This window comes from Lissotriton helveticus, chromosome 11 (genome assembly GCF_964261635.1).
Source record: "Lissotriton helveticus chromosome 11, aLisHel1.1, whole genome shotgun sequence".
Taxonomy (NCBI): Eukaryota; Metazoa; Chordata; class Amphibia; order Caudata; family Salamandridae; genus Lissotriton; species Lissotriton helveticus.
Window position 1 is genome coordinate 922,305,010 of NC_136072.1, and position 19,358 is coordinate 922,324,367.

A 19,358-nucleotide genomic window follows, 5' to 3' on the forward strand; every position below is an offset into this window, starting at 1 on the left:
GCCAACATTTTCGGCCATCTCGCAGTGTGAGGGCAGCTGTCATTTCGGACCAGTTTTCCTCGTCCCACTCTATTTTAGCGTTGCGTATGATGGACTTATAGGCTAACCGCTTTACCCTGATCTTGCTGGGAGTTTCCCGTATTTTAAGGGACTCCAATAGGGCGGCCTTTGTTCTCCTACAAGAAGCATTGAACCACGAGGCTCTTTTCTTCTTAGGCTTCTTCGAACTGACCACCGGGTTCAGCATTTCTACCAGGTTGGAGCATAGCTCAGAATGGATAACCCCAAGCACAGTGAACTCGGCAGGAGTAGCTAGCAGAGTGGTAGGTGCCTCAGCTTTTTCTAGAGCAGGGGGCTCGGTAGCAATAGGTAGCTGAGGGATGAGAACCTCAACCTTTTCTAGGGCAGGAAGCACTGCCGCGTACAACCTTTGAATGTTAATGGGGTTCTCTAGGAGTTTTAACCATTTAATTCTGCGTCTATTACTAGTTACGACTAGGCTGGCTGGGGGTGCTAAATTTTCTTCTACGATACCCGTGGACAATCCCTGGACCGCAAATCTCAGTGAAAGTATATTGTGGTCACTATCGGTCCTAGCGAATATCCAAAGTCCCTCACTTTAGCCCAATCCTTCACTGCGACCAGGATGTAGTCTATTCGTGACTCATAACCTGGTCTATTGAAGGTGTATTTTGGTGGAATATCTCCTTTAATTCGGCCATTACAAGCCCTCAACGAGTGGCTGAGCGTAAGAGATATTATTTGAGTGACGAGAGGTGACCAAGACTTTACAGGGGGGCCCGCCAAGGTGGGGATCTCCCAAAGATCATCCTCTTCACTTGTTACACCCGCTAGATGATCCGGGAGGGGCTCATACTGGGTATTGAAGTCTCCGGCAACTATAAGTGAGGGACATAGAGTGGCGGAATCGATGAACAGCGCTAAATCCTCAATTGTTCCCGAGGTGCCTGCTATCCCTACCGCTCTTGAATATACATTAATCAATGCTACACTTGCACCAGATGCCCACTCCAAGACAACGCACTGAAAGTCCGCTGAGTTGGTTTCGAGAGATGTTGCCCTACATCCAAGATGGGTACCCACCCAGATCAAAAGGCCCCCAGATGGTCGTCCCTTCCCGCACCATTTTGCCAGAATTTCGAAGGAAGCATATCCTGTATGGGACTGTTTTTCCCTGGCCCATGTTTCTTGAAACAGGCATATGTCATATCCTTCAATTAATTCCGCCCACTCAGGAGAATCTAATTTATTGGCCAACCCGGCGACGTTCCAGGAGAGTATGGAAACTAAGCCGGGAATCACTAACTTATCAGTGTCCTTAGGTACCAAAGTACACCTGCTTGTCCTGGTCTGGCCTTGGTGATAGAAGGACGGTCCTTCCGTTGCCATTGGGCTTATTTTAGGCGACACCTCAGAAAGGAGATTATCCTTATTACTTTGATCTACTTTAACTTTGTCTACGTGAATGATTTTAACGTTAGTTGACTCGGTTATTGTAGTTATTGTGGTGCATGCAGAGTATTCAGCAGCAACCCCATCTTTGTGCCTAGTCTCACCTGTAATTTGATTACAATCTCCAAATTGGAGTTGAATTGGTGGAGAAGCGGATCGACCCAAGGAATGGGCGAAGCTGCAGGCTAAGTCTGCCAATGGCGGTGTGTCAGTAGACATGTGTGAAAGTCAATCCACTTCCTCGAGGCACCCAAATCTGTTGTAAGTAGGTGCCCCTGTCCACCCACCATTTATCTCTGGGCAATAATTGGGTAGCCCACCCTGCACACCTTTTCTCTCCGTGTTCCAGCTCCAATTCCTTCCTGTGTTAGAATGTGAGCGTGGCGGGTAGAAATAAGTTAGGGGTCTGGATGCTATGGGCGAATTTGCACTGTTGTTATTCCAGGAGTGAATAAAGTGTGCAGTGTTGGGATTTTCAAATGAAACAATTACACAATCGCCTGTAATGGGCTTGTACGAGGTGCCTATCCAAGGGACCCGACGCACCATGAGAATTTTACTTCTCAGGTGATTGGGTGTTGGCCTGTTGACATTAAGCCAGTGGATTACTTTGTTTTTTAGTGATCCAAAGTCTTCCTGCTGATGATATGACAATTCCGGTACCCCTGTTAGCACAACTACATATGGTCTTACATCAGGGGGAAGACCAACATAACCCCTGTAACGATTTGTGTTAAGATTAGCTCTCTGTGTGGTGGATTGGTAGATGTTATGATCTGTGGCCCTCGGAATAACCGGGACTGTCGGAGCTGATGCAGGATGAACCGCCGGCTGGTTTGTGGTCGCCGCTACCCTGTTAGCAGAAATACCTGTGATGCCCTTGTGCCGAGGTTTTGGGATGGGTTTAGCCTCCGGGACTTCAGATGGAATAACAGCAGGTAGTGATGTGGCAGCAGGTGGTGGTGGGGTGTTAGTAATGGCCGGTCGACAAGTTGGTTTATTATCAGGTATACTAAGGGTAGCTAGGTTTAGGATGGTTTTTTCAGTCTCAAGCAACTGGGTTTCAATTCGCGAGAGTCTAGCTTCAAGGGGGGTTAAAAGTTTTTTAAGTGTTTCCCACACAATTGTTAGGAATTCCACATCCTTCCCTTTTACAGTACAGAGTGGGACCCCGACATTCTCGCTTTCTATTACGAGATTATCGTAATCATGTTTACCCACCAGTTTTGCGGAGCTGGATTCTATTCCTGATTCAGAAGGGCAGATATTTCTCTTTTGAGGGGGTTCGTGAGATACCTGGGGCAATGCCTGAGTGGGTAACTGGGCCTTTGCTACCTTGGCCTTTTTCCTTGAGTAGGCAGAAATGTTATTACGCTTTCTTTTGTGATTTGGACCCTTTTGGGGGTTGTGACAATTCCCCCCAATCATTCCCATAGGTTTAGCAGTTAGTGCCGTCTCCAAAGGGACCCCATTACCCGCTACATCAGACCCAATCACCCCGCCCAGTGACAGACTTGAGGTGGCGGGGGATTCGTGTGGGGGCCCGCCTCGGATGTGGGTGGCGTAGAAAATAGTGACTGGTGGATATCTGCCTGTGTCACAATCAAAGTAGAAATTGGACCAGTTGGACGATCAGGTGTTTTGACAAAGGCAAAATGCCCTAGGGAGGATTTTTTAGTCATGGCCAACTCCTGGGATATCCTCCTCGCTGCATCTAGTTCAGTGGAGACCCTGTGCTGCATTTTGTTAATCTCCATATCTATAGCAATATTGGTCCGAGTGATGAAGTCGTCTAATGTCCCATTTTTCAGCTTGCCCTTGGCTGCCCTACTTCTGTACTCACGAGTTGACATGGTGCTTTGTCTACAGCGGGCTCAACGGCCAATGGGGCTAAACAGCAGAGTTGGAGCCAAAGGGTGTGGCCCAGTCCAGTCTCCACCGGTCTCTAACGGCCTCAAACAGCCCGCTCTTTGCCCGGTCTTCGCCCACGCGCGTCCCGCGATACGCGTCACGCGGCTCGCTGATATTGCTGGTAAAGTGGGCGTGGCACCCTGAGGGCGGGAGGCGGGGTGGAGTGGGAAGAGTCCCAGGCGCGGCTCCAGGAACGCCGCTTGTACTCCTGGGACTCGCAGTCCCACCCCGTAGCAGCGCCGGTGATTATTGCCCCAAACAGCCAAACAAAGTCCAGGGAACAGGAGTATCCAAGAGCAGGTGAACCTCTGTGCAAACGACTTCGAGCGGCACCCGCAGAGCGGGGGCCGCGAGTCGTGGTTTTAAACACGTGGGGGCGGGTTGGAGTGGGAAGAGTCCCAGGCGCGGCTCCAGGAACGCCGCTTGCACTCCTGGGACTCGCAGTCCCACCCCGTAGCAGTGCCGGTGATTATTGCCCCAAACAAAGTCCAGGGAACAGGAGTATCCAAGAGCAGGTGAACGTCTGTGCAAACGACTTCGAGCGGCACCCACGGAGCGGGGGCCGCGAGTCGTGGTTTTAAACACCTGGGGGCGGGAGGCGGGGTGGAGTGGGAAGAGTCGTAGGCGCGGCTCCAGGAACGCCGCTTGCACTCCTGGGACTCGCAGTCCCACCCCGTAGCAGCGCCGGGGATTACTGCCCCAAACAGCCAAACAAAGTCCAGGGAACAGGAGTATCCAAGAGCAGGTGTACCTCTGTGCAAACGACTTCGAGCGGCACCCGCGGAACGGGGGCCGCGAGTCGTGGTTTTAAACACCTGGGGGCGGGAGGCGGGGTGGAGTGGGAAGAGTCCCAGGCGCGGCTCCAGGAATGCCCCTTGCACTCCTGGGACTCGCAGTCCCACCCCGTAGCAGCGCCGGTGATTATTGCCCCAAACAGCCAAACAAAGTCCAGGGAACAGGAGTATCCAAGAGCAGGTGAACCTCTGTGCAAACGACTTCGAGCGGCTCCCGCGGAGCGGGGGCCGCGAGTCGTTGTTTTAAACACCTGGGGGCGGGAGGCGGGGTGGAGTGGGAAGAGTCCCAGGCGCGGCTCCAGGAACGCCGCTTGCACTCCTGGGACTCGCAGTCCCACCCCGTAGCAGCGCCGGTGATTATTGCCCCAAACAGCCAAACAAAGTCCAGGGAACAAGAGTATCCAAGAGCAGGTGAACCTCTGTACAAACGACTTCGAGCGTGCCCGCGGAGCGAGGGCCGCGAGTCGTGGTTTTAAACACCTGGGGGCGGGAGGCGGGGTGGAGTGGGAAGAGTCCCAGGCGCGGCTCCAGGTACGCCGCTTGCACTCCTGGGACTCGCAGTCCCACCCCGTAGCAGCACCGGTGATTATTGCCCCAAACAGCCAAACAAAGTCCAGGGAACAGGAGTATCCAAGAGCAGGTGAACCTATGTGCAAACGACTTCGAGCGGCTCCCGCGGAGCGGGGGCCGCGAGTCGTGGTTTTAAACACCTGGGGGCGGGAGGCGGGGTGGAGTGGGAAGAGTCCCAGGCGCGGCTCCAGGAACGCCGCTTGCACTCCTGGGACTCGCAGTCCCACCCCGTAGCAGCGCCGGTGATTATTGCTCCAAACAGCCAAACAAAGTCCAGGGAACAGGAGTATCCAAGAGCAGGTGAACCTCTGTGCAAACGACTTCGAGCAGCACCCGCGGAGCGGGGGCCGCGAGTCGTGGTTTTAAACACCTGGGGGCGGGAGGCGGGGTGGAGTGGGAAGAGTCCCAGGCGCGGCTCCAGGAACGCCGCTTGCACTCCTGGGACTCGCAGTCCCACCCCGTAGCAGCGCCGGTGATTATTGCCCCAAACAGCCAAACAAAGTCCAGGGAACAGGAGTATCCAAGAGCAGGTGAACCTCTGTGCAAACGACTTCGAGCGGCTCCCGCGGAGCGGGGCCCGCGAGTCGTGGTTTTAAACACCTGGGGGCGGGAGGCGGGGTGGAGTGGGAAGAGTCCCAGGCGCGGCTCCAGGAACGCCGCTTGCACTCCTGGGACTCGCAGTCCCACCCCGTAGCAGCGCCGGTGATTATTGCCCAAAACAGCCAAACAAAGTCCAGGGAACAGGAGTATCCAAGAGCAGCTGAACCTCTGTGCAAACGACTTCGAGCTGCACCCGCGGAGCGGGGGCCGCGAGTCGTGGTTTTAAACACCTGGGGGCGGGAGGCGGGATGGAGTGGGAAGAGTCCCAGGCGCGGCTCCAGGAACGCCGCTTGCACTCCTGGGACTCGCAGTCCCACCCCGTAGCAGCGCCGGTGATTATTGCCCCAAACAGCCAAACAAAGTCCAGGGAACAGGAGTATCCAAGAGCAGGTGAACCTCTGTGCAAACGACTTCGAGCGGGACCCGCGGAGCGGGGGCCGCGAGTCGTGGTTTTAAACACCTGGGGGCGGGAGGCGGGGTGGAGTGGGAAGAGTCCCAGGCGCAGCTCCAGGAACGCCGCTTGCACTCCTGGGACTCGCAGTCCCACCCCGTAGCAGCACCGGTGATTATTGCTCCAAACAGCCAAACAAAGTCCAGGGAACAGGAGTATCCAAGAGCAGGTGAACCTCTGTGCAAACGACTTCGAGCGGCCCCCGCAGAGCGGGGGCCGCGAGTCGTGGTTTTAAACACCTGGGGGCGGGAGGCGGGGTGGAGTGGGAAGAGTCCCAGGCGCGGCTCCAGGAACGCCGCTTGCACTCCTGGGACTCGCAGTCCCACCCCGTAGCAGCGCCAGTGATTATTGCCCCAAACAGCCAAACAAAGTCCAGGGAACAGGAGCATCCAAGAGCAGGTGAACCTCTGTGCAAACGACTTCCAGCGGCACCCGAGGAGCGGGGGCCGTGAGTCGTGGTTTTAAACACCTGGGGGCGGGAGGCGGGGTGGAGTGGGAAGAGTCCCAGGCGCGGCTCCAGGAACGCCGCTTGCACTCCTGGGACTCGCAGTCCCACCCCGTAGCAGCGCCGGTGATTATTGCCCCAAACAGCCAAACAAAGTCCAGGGAACAGGAGTATTCAAGAGCAGGTGAACCTCAGTGCAAACGACTTCGAGCAGCACAATGGTAGACTGCAGAATGGCCCTACAAAATGAAAGCTATCAGAGAGTCACACACAAAAGTAACTAGCAAGCAGGGTACAAGTTCCAAGGAAATAGTAGGGACACAAATTATCAGATACAAACAACAATGATGTCGTAGAAAGTGACGTCATGAGAAGTAATGTCATGCCCTTACAATAAATTCTCACTTAAAAGGTCAATGGCCTATTATACAAAAACGATAAAATAATCTGAAGTGAATGTAAACAGAATATTTTTTGGTGTTTTACATTTTATACAACATATGTATTTTTCCACACATCAAATATAAGTAAGCTTGGAAATAGCTGAAAGTGACACCATTTTTTAACATCTACATGGAACTAGGAAAGTGCATGTTTCAACTGTTAAAGTGAGTAAAAAAAGGTGCTGGGTGTATTTTTTCAAACATTAAACTTGCTGCTAATGCATATTTCTTTCCTGCTGGTGTTATTTATTCATTCAGCTTTAAAGCACTAAAAAAGTGTTTTACATTTGCAATTCATTACGCAATAGAAGGATTCATTTTGTCAAGTTGTCTGTTCCTCAGATAAGATATTAAAAGATAAACTTTACTGTGCCACTCTCACAGATGAAAGTGAAGCTGCCAGTGAGATGGAGGTTTATAAACAACCTGAGACCTGGTTACAGGCAGCCAAAGTTTGCAAATGCAAACAGCTGCAGTACTGGGGTACACTTTGACGCCTCTCAGCATCGGGCTAAGAGAACGGAGCCCCTTTCTAAAAATGGGGGTGGGGGGGACTCTATACGCCTCAAACACGCCCAACGTGTGCCCTGCTAGCAAGATAGTTACACCTAAGGCAGCCTCCAAAAGTTACACACAACGTGTTAGACACCCCCATCACCTCGCCGGGACTGGGAGGCTGGTGCTCGGGGACGGAGAATTGCTCGGCGGGTCGGTGCGGAGGGTCGGAGCTGGCTGGAGCCTGTGGAGCTGCTGGGGGACTCGCACAAGCCTGGACAACCGCGGCTAGAGCCTGCCCCGCTTCACTGAGTTGCCACGTTTCCCCTCGGGACCTGAGACGGAGATCCGGACCTTCGGGCGCTGCGCGGATCAGAGGCGCGGTTGCAGGGCTGCAAAAGGAGCAGCGGGAGCAAGCACCGTGAGACACCCGGGGTGAGCCTCCCTGAGACGCCTGGCATCAGGCGCTGCGCGGATCAGAGGCGCGGGTGCAGGGCCGCAAGGGCAGCATCGGGAGCAGGCACCGTGAGACACCCGGTGTGAGCCACCATTGAGACGCCTGGCAACAATCAGCAGTATAAGACGCCTGGCGGTGCGGGACCCCCGTGCTCTCCTGTTACAGCAGACACTGGTTGCGTGCCCCCCCCCCCATGATCTTGCGTGCGGTTAGGGGGTGCACGCGAGGGCATGCTGGCAGCCGGGGAGCCTGTACCCAAGGACAGGAAGGACTCTGCTGGCAAACTCAACATGCTGTGTGAGCAGTATATTCACAAGGTATTTATTTCCCCCTCACTCCACTCGATGGCCCTCATTCTTAAACGACGTCCTTTTTAAACAACATCCATTGTTCAAACGACGTCCTTTTTAAACAACATCCATTGTTCAAAATGGCTGGGGCCATAAAACTGTAGCTATAAATCCCCCCTGGTACTGCTGCTACCCACGAGGCTCCTTAACTTAACTCCTCCACACAAGCCCTCCAGGAATAGAGATAAGACTCTCGCTCAGCAAGTTGGGGGCGGGGATTGCTCAAACAGAAAAGGGAATGCATCTCCCCTGTTCCCTAAGTAATAACAACAGACAGAGGACTAATGTCTCCATCTCCCCTCTCTGATCGGCCATATTAGAATTGGCTCCTCGGCGACCATCTTGGACTAGTCATTTTTTTGCACCATATGTACTAAGAACTGGACTCCTTAGGCTATCTCTAATCGTATTTGGCACTTTCTCCGTAACTGGTACACATGTCACCTTTCCTTCACATGTGATGCAACGATCGCTACCTCATATCTAGCTAGGAGCTGGGCTTGCTCAAACGGAACCTGGAACCTCTCTTCCTTGCTCTCAAGCAATAACAACAAAAAAAGGACTAGCGTCTCCAGACCCCCTATCTGGCGGCCATTTTAGACTGACCTCTCTCTCTACTCAGCGGCCATCATGGACTAGTCATTGCCTTTTACTGCAGTTTCTATTTTTATTTTTTATTTTATTTTATTATTACTGGCTTCCCACATTGTATGCATTGCTATCACATTGCTATCGTATATTCTAGTGTTATATTTGTTATTGCTGCAATTTGTTTGCACATTTATGGGATTCAGTAACTCATTAGTAGTTTAGCCCTATTTTAGCCTGTTTTTTATATGCACATTTATGGAACTGCATGCACATTTATGGGATTCAGTAACTCATTAGTAGTTTAGCCCTATTTTAGCCTGTATTTTATATGCGGCAAGCTGACATATCTCACCTCTATCCCCATCATTCACTGTCCGCTACCGCATTTCTTTATTTGTTGGTTTTTCAATGTAAGCTACATCACGATATTGCACTGATTATTACTACCTCATTCAACTCGCTTTGTCATGTAAGCTGCACCCAGCCACTTTCTACGCCTAGACTACACTGCTGTCACCTCGTACATTCTAATATGTAACTTGGCCTCCACCTAATCGGTCCTACCTCTCATAGTTGGTTACCCGGTGTAAGCTGACTGCTACCTCGTATATAGGATACATTTGGTAAGATGCACCTACGCACTGTTTGTTCGGGGATCACACTGACTTCTACCTCTTATATCTCTGATCACTCACTAGTGTCTTCCTTGGCCCTGTAACTAGCGGCTGACAGTTTGTACTGTCGTCCCATTTCCTACACCTAACACCACAACCTCTCTAAAATGGAGCTCAACGGCAAGCACACTTTTAGAATTAACTACCCCTCCACTCCTCTCTCCAAAAATGCCACTAAACGTTTTAAACACAACTTCTTGAGGTCGCACCCTGAAACACCCTTTGCCGACACTTACTTCTCATCGGGCAATGGAGCCCTGAATACTGATATCATCTTCCACACCTCACGCAGAGCCCAATGGAGAAAAACTTTCCTATCCCTACTCACAGTCTCCACCACCAGGAAAACAACTCATGGCCTAATTCTCACCATCACACCTTCCCACCTCTTCCCTGGCAGGTCTACCATTACTATCTACAATAACGGGATTGTCCTAATCCAATCCACGGACAAGAACCTGGAATTACTAGACAACCTGTTCCCCAAGTTCAAAGAGCACCTCTCCAAGCTGCGGACCCCCACCCAGAACTCCGCTAGCACTATCACCCCTGACGTCGCAGCCACCACCTACTACACTTCTACCCCCAGCACCCCAGTAAATGGCCCACCTGCTGTTAACGCCCCCCACTCCCCAAGGACAGTCACAAATATCTCCACCGCACATACTAGCAGCCCCTCTAACATGACCCTTCTTATCCCCACCCATACCCCCTCCATCCCTCTCACCCCGGACAGAACATCCCCCACCCACAACACACCACCATCTGAACAAGCCACCACCCAAAGTTTATCCACCCCCCCTTCCATCCCCCCCACGACAGACACCTCTCCCTCCCCATCTCCCTCTCCACTCCCACCCACGAGTCTCTCACACCTGACACAACAACTCCCACCCACAACACGCCTACATCTGCACACACCATCACTCGGAGTTTATCCACCCATCCCCCCCACGGCAGACACCTCTCCCTTCCCTGCTCCCTCCCCACTCCCACTCACAACTCTATCTCCCTCCCAACAAAAGATACAGAACATACCTCCTCCCTTACCTTAGCATCCCCCTCTCTCCCACCTCCTACTCTCAGCCCTCACTACCCTCCTGTCTCCCCCACTGTCTTCAGCCTTCACTCACTCTTCTACTCACCAGCACCGTCTCCCACTGAAGTCACTACCTATGCTTCCCACCCACCCCCTGCCTCACCTTCATCACCCACACCCCCTTGCCCACAAATACGTCCACACCTTGAATACCATCCCACTCATTAGCGGAACCCCTCAACAACGCTAGTATACCCCCCCCCCCCCGATACCCTGCCTGCTCTCCAGCTCACTACTCCACCACTCACCAACGGCTCTCTCCACCAACACCTTCCCCAATGACCCTCCTGACCTGACTTTATCCACCCTCCAACAAGTCAAAGAGGAAATCTTACAAATCAAAAAAGACGTCCACGCAATCAAAGACCTTCTCTCCTCACAGCCCAGTCTACCTCCCACCATCCCATTACCCTACAAACGACGCACCCTCCCTACATACCCTCGCCCCCGACGACACCAGCAATGGCCTACTATCCCCGTTCGCAATAATTCCCACCGCCCCCGTCGTGTTCTCAACCCCTTGTCGGACCGCGACCTATGCTCTCTCCTACGCTCTTATGGCCCAGGTCCGGTAAAAGACTTTTCGAACTCACACATCCCCATACCCACAATTCTTACAAACCCTCTGAGGCTCCCAACACTCAACAACAGAGGCTCCGTCCCTAACAACCTCAGAAAAGTTCCCCTCACACTAGAAAGCTCGACCACCCTTCTCTCTCCCAAACTCAAATGCATCCTACTAAACTGCAGATCGGCCCAGAGACATTCCTCCGACATCGCGGATCTCGTCTCAGATAGGGAGCTGGACCTAGCCATTCTAACGGAAACGTGGCTCACTGAAGCCTCTACCCCGATTATGGACATACTAGTCCCCCCCAATTATCACATCATTAGGCTGGACAGGTCTCCTGGCAAGACGGGCGGGGGAATTGCATGCATTTTTAGGAGCAACCTCTCCGTTACTCAAGTCACCTCCCCCTCCCTTTCCTCCTGTGAACTCCTCTGCCTCGACATCACCAGTGAGGGCAAACAAGTCTGTGCTTTACATCTCATCTATCACCCGCCTGGTGACAATCTCATATTCACCCAACAATTCATGGACCTGATCACTTCCAATGCCGGTCGGCAGACCACTCAAGTCTACCTGGGTGACTTCAATCTCCACTGGAACGATCAGAAAGACACCGTGGTGAATAGTCTCAAAACTTTCCTCAATGCGCTTGACCTCACCCAATTATGCGATAAACCAACACACGACAAAGGCGCGATACTCGATCTCATCATTGCCAAAGAGAACGCTATTCAACTGGAGGCGATTCTACCCTGCGATTGGTCAGATCACCACATTATCACCTTCTTTATCAACGAAAAAGTTAAACCTAACCCTACTCAACCAATCAAATCCAAAACATGGAAAAGGGATTTGAAGAATCTTAACCCCTCCACCCTACCTCCCCACATCGGCAACCTCCTCCTTCCCCCTTCAGGTGCCTCAGATGTTCAATCACTGACTGACCACTACCTTGACTCTATGAATACAATAGTCAATGAAGTCGCCCCTCTGCAACTGAAGAGAGTCTCCACCAAAATTTCTAACCCCTGGTATGATGACAGACTCAATGACGAAAGGCGTAATATGCGAATGGCAGAGCGCACCTGGAGATCGGACCCTTCAGCACTGCATCTCAAAAAGCTTAAGAACAAGAGAAATGCCTACTTTAGGAAAATAAAGCGCACAAAGTCGGACTTCTTCAGCCGCCAGTTGGACCAAACGAAGAACAGGCCAAGAAAGCTGTTCGAGCTAATCAAGACCCAAACAAAGGCACAACCCACACAATCAAACAGCACAACAAATGACACCCCACACTGTGAAGCCTTCTCTGCTTTCTTTAAACTAAAGACTGACAACATAAGAAATGACCTCATCATGGATGTAAGCCGATACCCCAACCACACCAGAATGGCAGACACTCAACCTAAAAACAAGGCATCCTGGCAGTACTTCGATACCTATTCGGAAGAAGCAATACACAAACTGCTCTGCACCTTGAAGCCCTCTAATCACCTCATAGACCCTCTACCTGCTAATGCTGTAAAAGACTTTATCCCCTTGCTCCTCCCTCTCTGGACCAAGATCATCAACAGCTCTCTGCAACAAGGCCACATTCCAGACTCCCTTAAGGTGGGGCAAGTCACGTCTATACTCAAGAAACCTACAGCTGATCCGTCTGACCTAAACAACTATCGGCCCATCACCAATATCCCCACCCTGGCCAAACTGCTGGAGAAATGTGTCCAACTCCAACTAACAAAACACATTGATCAATATGACCTCCTCAACCCTCATCAATCAGGCTTCAGAGCGAAACATAGCACGGAAACAGCTATGACACACATAATTGATGACGCCCTCCAAATTCTGGATCGCAATGAGTCCTGCCTCCTCATCCTTCTTGACCTCTCGTCAGCATTTGACACGGTCAAACATGTGAACTTGCTGGAGCTGCTAAGTACTAGAATGGGGCTATCGGGAACTGTTCTCAAGTGGTTTTCGTCCTTCCTTCACAACCGGTCTCAGAGGTTCAAGATCGACAATGTGCTATCTACACCTGTGCCTGCAGATCTAGGTGTTCCACAAGGATCCACCCTCTCCCCTACACTGTTCAACCTCGTATGGAACCGCTCGCCACCTTGCTTCAAGCATCCAATGTTCAATTCCATATGTACGCCGATGACACACAACTCTATCTAAAGTTACAATCCCCGGAAGATATCAAACATCTGAATTCCACGCTTATTAACACCCAATCTTGGCTGGCCGATAATCACCTCAAACTAAATGCTCTGAAAACTGAGTTCCTACTCATCTCACCCCTGGCGAAAATCTCCACCACCCAAACCTGGCTCAACAACCTAACAGCACTCAATGTCCAACCAACCATCGTAGACTCGGCGAAATCCCTAGGCATCACACTCGACGCCAAGCTCAACATGCAGCAGCACGTCAGCAAAGCCACAAAAGCAGCTAATTTCCAAATTAACACGGTGAGGAAAATTAAACCCTTCCTCCCGGCCAAAGACTTTCAAACTGCTGTACAAGCTTTAGTCATCCCTCGAATAGACTACGGAATTGTGGCCCTCAGCGGCCTCCCGCTATCCACAACGGCACCCTTAAGAGCCTCCCTAAACGCTGCCGCGAGACTCATTACTGGCTCTAGAAAGCATTCGCACATATCCCCAGACTTAAAGTCTCTAAAATGGCTGACTTTTGAAGCCAGAATACAGCTAAAAATTGCAGTTATGACACACGCGGCCGTGCACCACAAGGCACCCAACTACCTCGCTCAAAAGCTGTCTATATCAGGAGGTTCGAGATCCAATAGGAGCACAAAAAATCTACTCCTGAAACCCAGTAGATTCCGGAAAGTGAAAACCTACAAGCGCTCCTTCTCAGGAATGGCACCCAGGATCTGGAATGCGCTCCCTCCTGAAACCAGGCTGATCTCTTCCACTGCACTCTTCAAGAAAGAGGTGAAAACCATCCTTCTGGCCAAGATCTCCTGATCGTTATAGATGTTGGTTCAGAGACTCTGCATTGCTTGTATCACTGCTCAATATCCCCTGGCACTATACTCTACTTGTTGGGGGCACCACTACGCTACTCTCTTACTACCGACCAAGATATGATACACGTTGGTTTACTGATCCTCCTGTTCACCTCTGTAGTGGGATCAATGACTTGTGCTGTCCTATATTACTCCCTTACCTGATTGTATATGGATTGGTTTTCTGTATGTTTTTATTATCCATGTTATTACCATGTTATTGACTATTATACTGTTCCCATTATCTCTGTTGACTCCTACTGCCCCTTCCCTGTCTTTGTGAAGCGCTCTGATATCTGTAAGGATCCTGTTCGCACTATATGAAACTTTAAATAAATAAATAAATAAACGTCATCTAGCAGACAATGCCACACATTAGCTCACAACAAGAGCCACCAACCCCTGCCCACCATGTAGACAGCACAATCTCTTAGTCCTAGTATCAACTGCAGTAGGGAATGCGCAAGTCAAGGAATTGTTTTCTAATCCCTATTATCAACTACTGAAGATATCTTACCCTAATGAGCCTAACAATTTTAATACACTTGGATTATAATTGTCATGTGATTCAACCAGTGGGTGTCGTTGAGGACTTGGAGCTCATTCTTTCTGATTTAATGGATAAAGAGCCCAACAGTGTTTTTATTTTATAAGCAGGTGATTTTAACATAACCAAATGTAGTATTAGCGGGAATCATGCAGAGATTCTAAATAGTCTTAGACAAAATTGTAACCCAGTTAGTATAAGTGACAACTTTACTAAGATTTGCAAATCTATCTGATATTTTACTGATCAATAGTCTTCGGACGGCTCGTCCTGCCAGTGCATGGTTTAATCCAGAATGCAGAAACACGTATGAAGTCTTAAAAAAATTTAAGTAAATGAATCCCACGAGAACTAGTGGCGTTGAGAGTAGCTCGAAAAAATTACAAAGAAACTAGTGAAAAAAGAAAGGATGAATTAAGAGTTAATGCTTGGGATGACTTGGAACATGCTGCTTCTCTGAAAGATAATAGGGCCTTTTGGGAAATTGGGAACATGCCCTTTTTCACCCAAAAAACTCCCTCAGGGATAGACTGACATATAATGGAGCATAAATGGGTTTCCCATTTCGCAAAAGTATTTAACTCCGAAATTTTCGAAATAACGCCAATATTGTTACCTGAGACTGTTGCCATGTCTATGGCCCTAGTAGAATTTAGCAAAACTATTTCAAGGGATGGAGGAGTGCAAACAGCTATCTTGCGTTCCATGACGGGAAAGGCATTGGGCCCAGATGGTGTTCCAGAAGAGATTTTTAAACTAAACCTAGAATTCTGGGCCACTCTGATCACAAATGATTTTAAGACCTTAATAATTGCGGGGGGGAATCTCGGAGAGTCAGTTACAGTCCCCAAACATAACTAAGGTGACAAAAATGTCCCCTCAAATTACCAGCCTATTTTGTTGCTCGATTCGTCCATGACAATGTTTAACAGGGTGATTCTAGGGAAATTGGAATCCTGGGCGAAAGAAAAATCTTTTTTCACAGAAGTGCAATATGGGTTTCACCCAGGCTTGGCCACCACCTAGGAAGTATTCAATATTTTTCTGATCTTGGGTAAATATGTGAAAGCCAGGAGAGGTGCCATACATATGGTTTTCATAGACCTCTTCTGTGACTTTGACTTAGTGGACAGAGACAAACTCTGGGACATTATGGGGCATGCAAATGTCGACCCTTCTTTACTGAATGTCTTCAAGGGTCTCCATCAATATACCAACATGGGAGTGCGATATTCCCAGTTCGGAGGCCAGATGACCCCTATCCAAATCACCCGCGGGTTAGACAGGTCTGTTTCATGGCCCCTTTTCTATTTTATATTAACACTCTTTATTATTTTTTAAAGTACTAGGACTCTTGACTTCCCCAAAATTGGCTTGCATTCAGTCCCCGTACTGTGGTACGCAGACATTGCTGTGCTCGTACTGTAAATGGATTGCACACACTTTTAGATGGATGTTATAGTCTTATGCAAGAGAAGCTAAAGAGTAATAATAAATCTTATATTTTAACTTGTGGCCCAAAGAGAACTCGTTCAAAAATGTTTAGCATTAGAGAAACACCAATAATGAAAACAATGAACTTTAGTTACTTGGATAGTTTATTTAAAGCCAATTTGAGCTGGGATCAATTAATTACTCAGAAGTCCCAATCGATGGAGGCAGTGTGTGAAACACTCTTCAGATTCGCAAAGAACTTGGGAGATAAGCCCCCTAAAGAATGGACCATGATATATAAAAGCAAATGTCTCTCTGCAGGCACACAAGGAGCTGGTGTGTGGGGACACATATCTGTAAAGTCTCTTCAGATAGTAGAAAATAGATTTTGAAATAGGCTTTTAGGACTATCCAGATCCACATTGAGTGTTATTTTCCATCGTGAATTGGGGTTAGGTTTCATATTAGACATGGTGGGCTTGGCGCCCATTTTGCCATGGGTCAAAATCTGGTCCACAAGAGCAGAGTTCCAATTTCGAATTGTTTGAAACAAAGGAACCTGCTAGCTATTTCTTGGATTAACTATGTAAAAACTACTCTCAGAAACCTAGGAATGAGCAGTCGTTTTGAGGATACAGATAAGATTAGCCCTCACATCAAGGTCCTGGTAAAGGAAACTTACTTTGACCACAAACAAAAGTTAAGATTTATAAAAGCTCTTGGTATGGCCACAGTGCAATTGTGTATACTACTCTCAATTTGTAATAGCATTGAGCCCTACTTACCGTGGATAAAGTCACCAGAATATAGATTTTATTTATCACGGCTTAGAGCCAACACAATTCATTCTTTATTAGCTTTTCCTTTTACTGGGTCCTGGTTTGCTCTATTTCCAAGTTGTCCTTGTGATGGAGTATCTAGCCCGTCAACCAAGCACGTTATGCAATTTTGCACTTTGCATTCAGCTTTCAGATCTCGGTTTTTACGCCCCATTCTAGGTGGAACAAGTTTTAAAATACAACAAGAGGATATATTGGTTGTATAACGCCTTGACTCTCCAATAATTTGTTATGAAGTTTTGAATTTTACCATTCAGGCGCTGAATTTAAGGGGAAAATATGCCTCATGATTTATTTATTGTGTTTGCTAGATCAGTGATATGTTGCTAACTGAACATTTATGACACTGACCTGTTGGGATTTTTACATGAGTTTTTAATTTTGTATTGTTACAGTCATATATTCAACTGAATACAGATTTTAATTGACGACAACACAATCTCATTTAAGAGGGTGCCCCACAACAAAATTAGCACAAAAAGTGTCACAGCGAGCCCATAGCTTGCCGGTATAATGTCGATCCCAAAACCGAATCTTACACCATTAGCCCACACTCAGTCCAACACAGCAGATGTGCCACACCTAGGACAGGGCATGCCGTATTCCCTATCAGCACAGAGTCGGGTAAAGAAATGAGCGACCATTCTACTGCACATTAGATGAAGGCGAGGACTTCACGATCGCTCAGAAGTGAAGTCGTGAGCACTGAGACTGGGCCACAGGCGAGTATCCCACAAACATTAGAGCTATTAAATTATGAAAATATGGGACTGAAAGTCTAAGAAAACGTAGAACTACGAGTAAAAAAAATAGATACTTTTGTGGAAGTCTAGGCAGTTTGGTCCAGACAGAGAAGTCAGTATAAAGACAATAAGTTATTGAAGTATCAGTTCAAAAAGGTCAAAGAGACTAAGTTATAAATAATTTTATATTTATTTAAAATAGAGGCCCACAGGCAACCAGCAAGGAGCGTGGCTGCCAGGTGAGAAAATGGCAAGAGAATGACACAAACGTACCATGATGACGTGTACTATATACAATGGCAAGGTTCTAAGTGACATCACAATTCACCAGCAAGTGTGGTTGGTAGTGGGGTGAAAGCAAACCTAACAAAACACTGAACTTTATTATACAATAAGGAACATGTACAACAGTTATTGTCTGAAATGAAACTGAAAATCATATCTCACCAGAGCAGGCAAACTGCGCAGCTTCCCTGTGGCTAGATCCTTTTCTTGGACCTGAAGTTCATCTAAAGGCTGTGGTGGCATTATGCACTCTCACTCCGGTCAGGAAGAACCTAAAATAAAAAGAATATATGCGCAGCACCAAAAATCAAAAGATTGAATTGTATTTAGGGAGACCATCAAGATAACTAACCACCTGTCAGCTATGTCCACATCCCGTCCGCAAATTCAGCTAAATGTATAGTATTAGCACCGATTTTTTAAGAGATTACATCTGCTCGTAGTACATTTCATATGTTCGTAGATTTTACCACTTCCGGTGTACCGTAGTTTCAATCTTCCCATCTGGCTGATCTCCCCCCTCGTTTGTGCGCATGCGTACCGCATGCGCAGAACGCTCCTTTTCTAAATCTAGGTATTTTTGATCTTCCCCGTGTGCTGCCGTTTTAGTGCGCATGCGTCATTTCACGCATGCGTACTAAGTCATTTTTCATTCAATTTGAAGCTCCCGCGGCAGCGTTAACACCATTACCAGTTGAGCTCTGCCTTTTTTCGTGCGCATGCGTGTCATTTCATGCATACGCACTAAGTCCTCTGAATTTGAAACTGCAGCGGCAGCGTTACAAGTACTACCAGTGATTGTGGCGACTGCATGGACCAGCACCGGACTTTCATCCCTTCAGAAGCCCAGCGAGAGGACAGGAGAGGCGGGCAGGAGGCGGTAAGCTGAGGGGAAGGCATGTGAGGTCTAACTGCGAGAGGGGCTCGTCGGGGCCTGCATGTCGCCATAGTTTTGCAAGGATCATGTGGGTGATCGCAGTACCTAGGTGTGCTGTTTAATCCCTGCGACGCTCAGCCGCAGGGTCTTTTTATTCACAAACCTTTGGTAGCTCTGGCCATAGCGCGGCCTGGTGCAAACAGGTCAAACTGCTCTCTGCCCAGGTCAAACAGGATTACTTTAGAAGCCATCCCAGCTTCATTGGATGATCATCAAACTACTATAGAAGTCATTTCCACGTCATCAGACATCATCAAGCTCTTGAAGTCATCAGCAAAGTTTAGAAACTTGAGCCTGATGATTTCAGGATGACTAGAAAATGACCATTTGATTACTTCACAAGATAAGAATCTTCCTGATAACTGAGGATGATTTGAAACTTAGTTTAGGATTACTTCTTAGGCTGAGATTGTTCCTGATTACTTCAAGATGATTTAAAAATGACTATCTGATTACTTCTGAGAGATTAACAAAATTGCATGTTCTGTTCTCTCTTTTGGTTGCATTTTTATCAGCAATGCTGAGCCTTTTGGCTGATTACCGAACAGTGAAAACTGTTTAGCTCCTACATGAGTTGCCTGTAACATCCAAATAAGCAAAGAATGTGCTTCAGAA

The 19,358-nt window shown here is 48.6% G+C and overlaps 1 protein-coding gene across 1 annotated transcript in view; it reads right to left on the minus strand.

The window, feature by feature from the left end:
- Positions 1 to 18,323, minus strand: part of ASCC2 (activating signal cointegrator 1 complex subunit 2) — a 427,823-nt gene extending 409,500 nt beyond the window's left edge. The window contains exon 1 of the mRNA XM_078667208.1: positions 17,969 to 18,323. Within this exon, the coding sequence (XP_078523334.1) occupies positions 17,969 to 18,049 (81 nt within the window). The 5' untranslated portion in view covers positions 18,050 to 18,323. The remainder of the gene's footprint in view (positions 1 to 17,968) is intronic.
- Between the last annotated feature and the right edge of the window lie 1,035 nt (positions 18,324 to 19,358).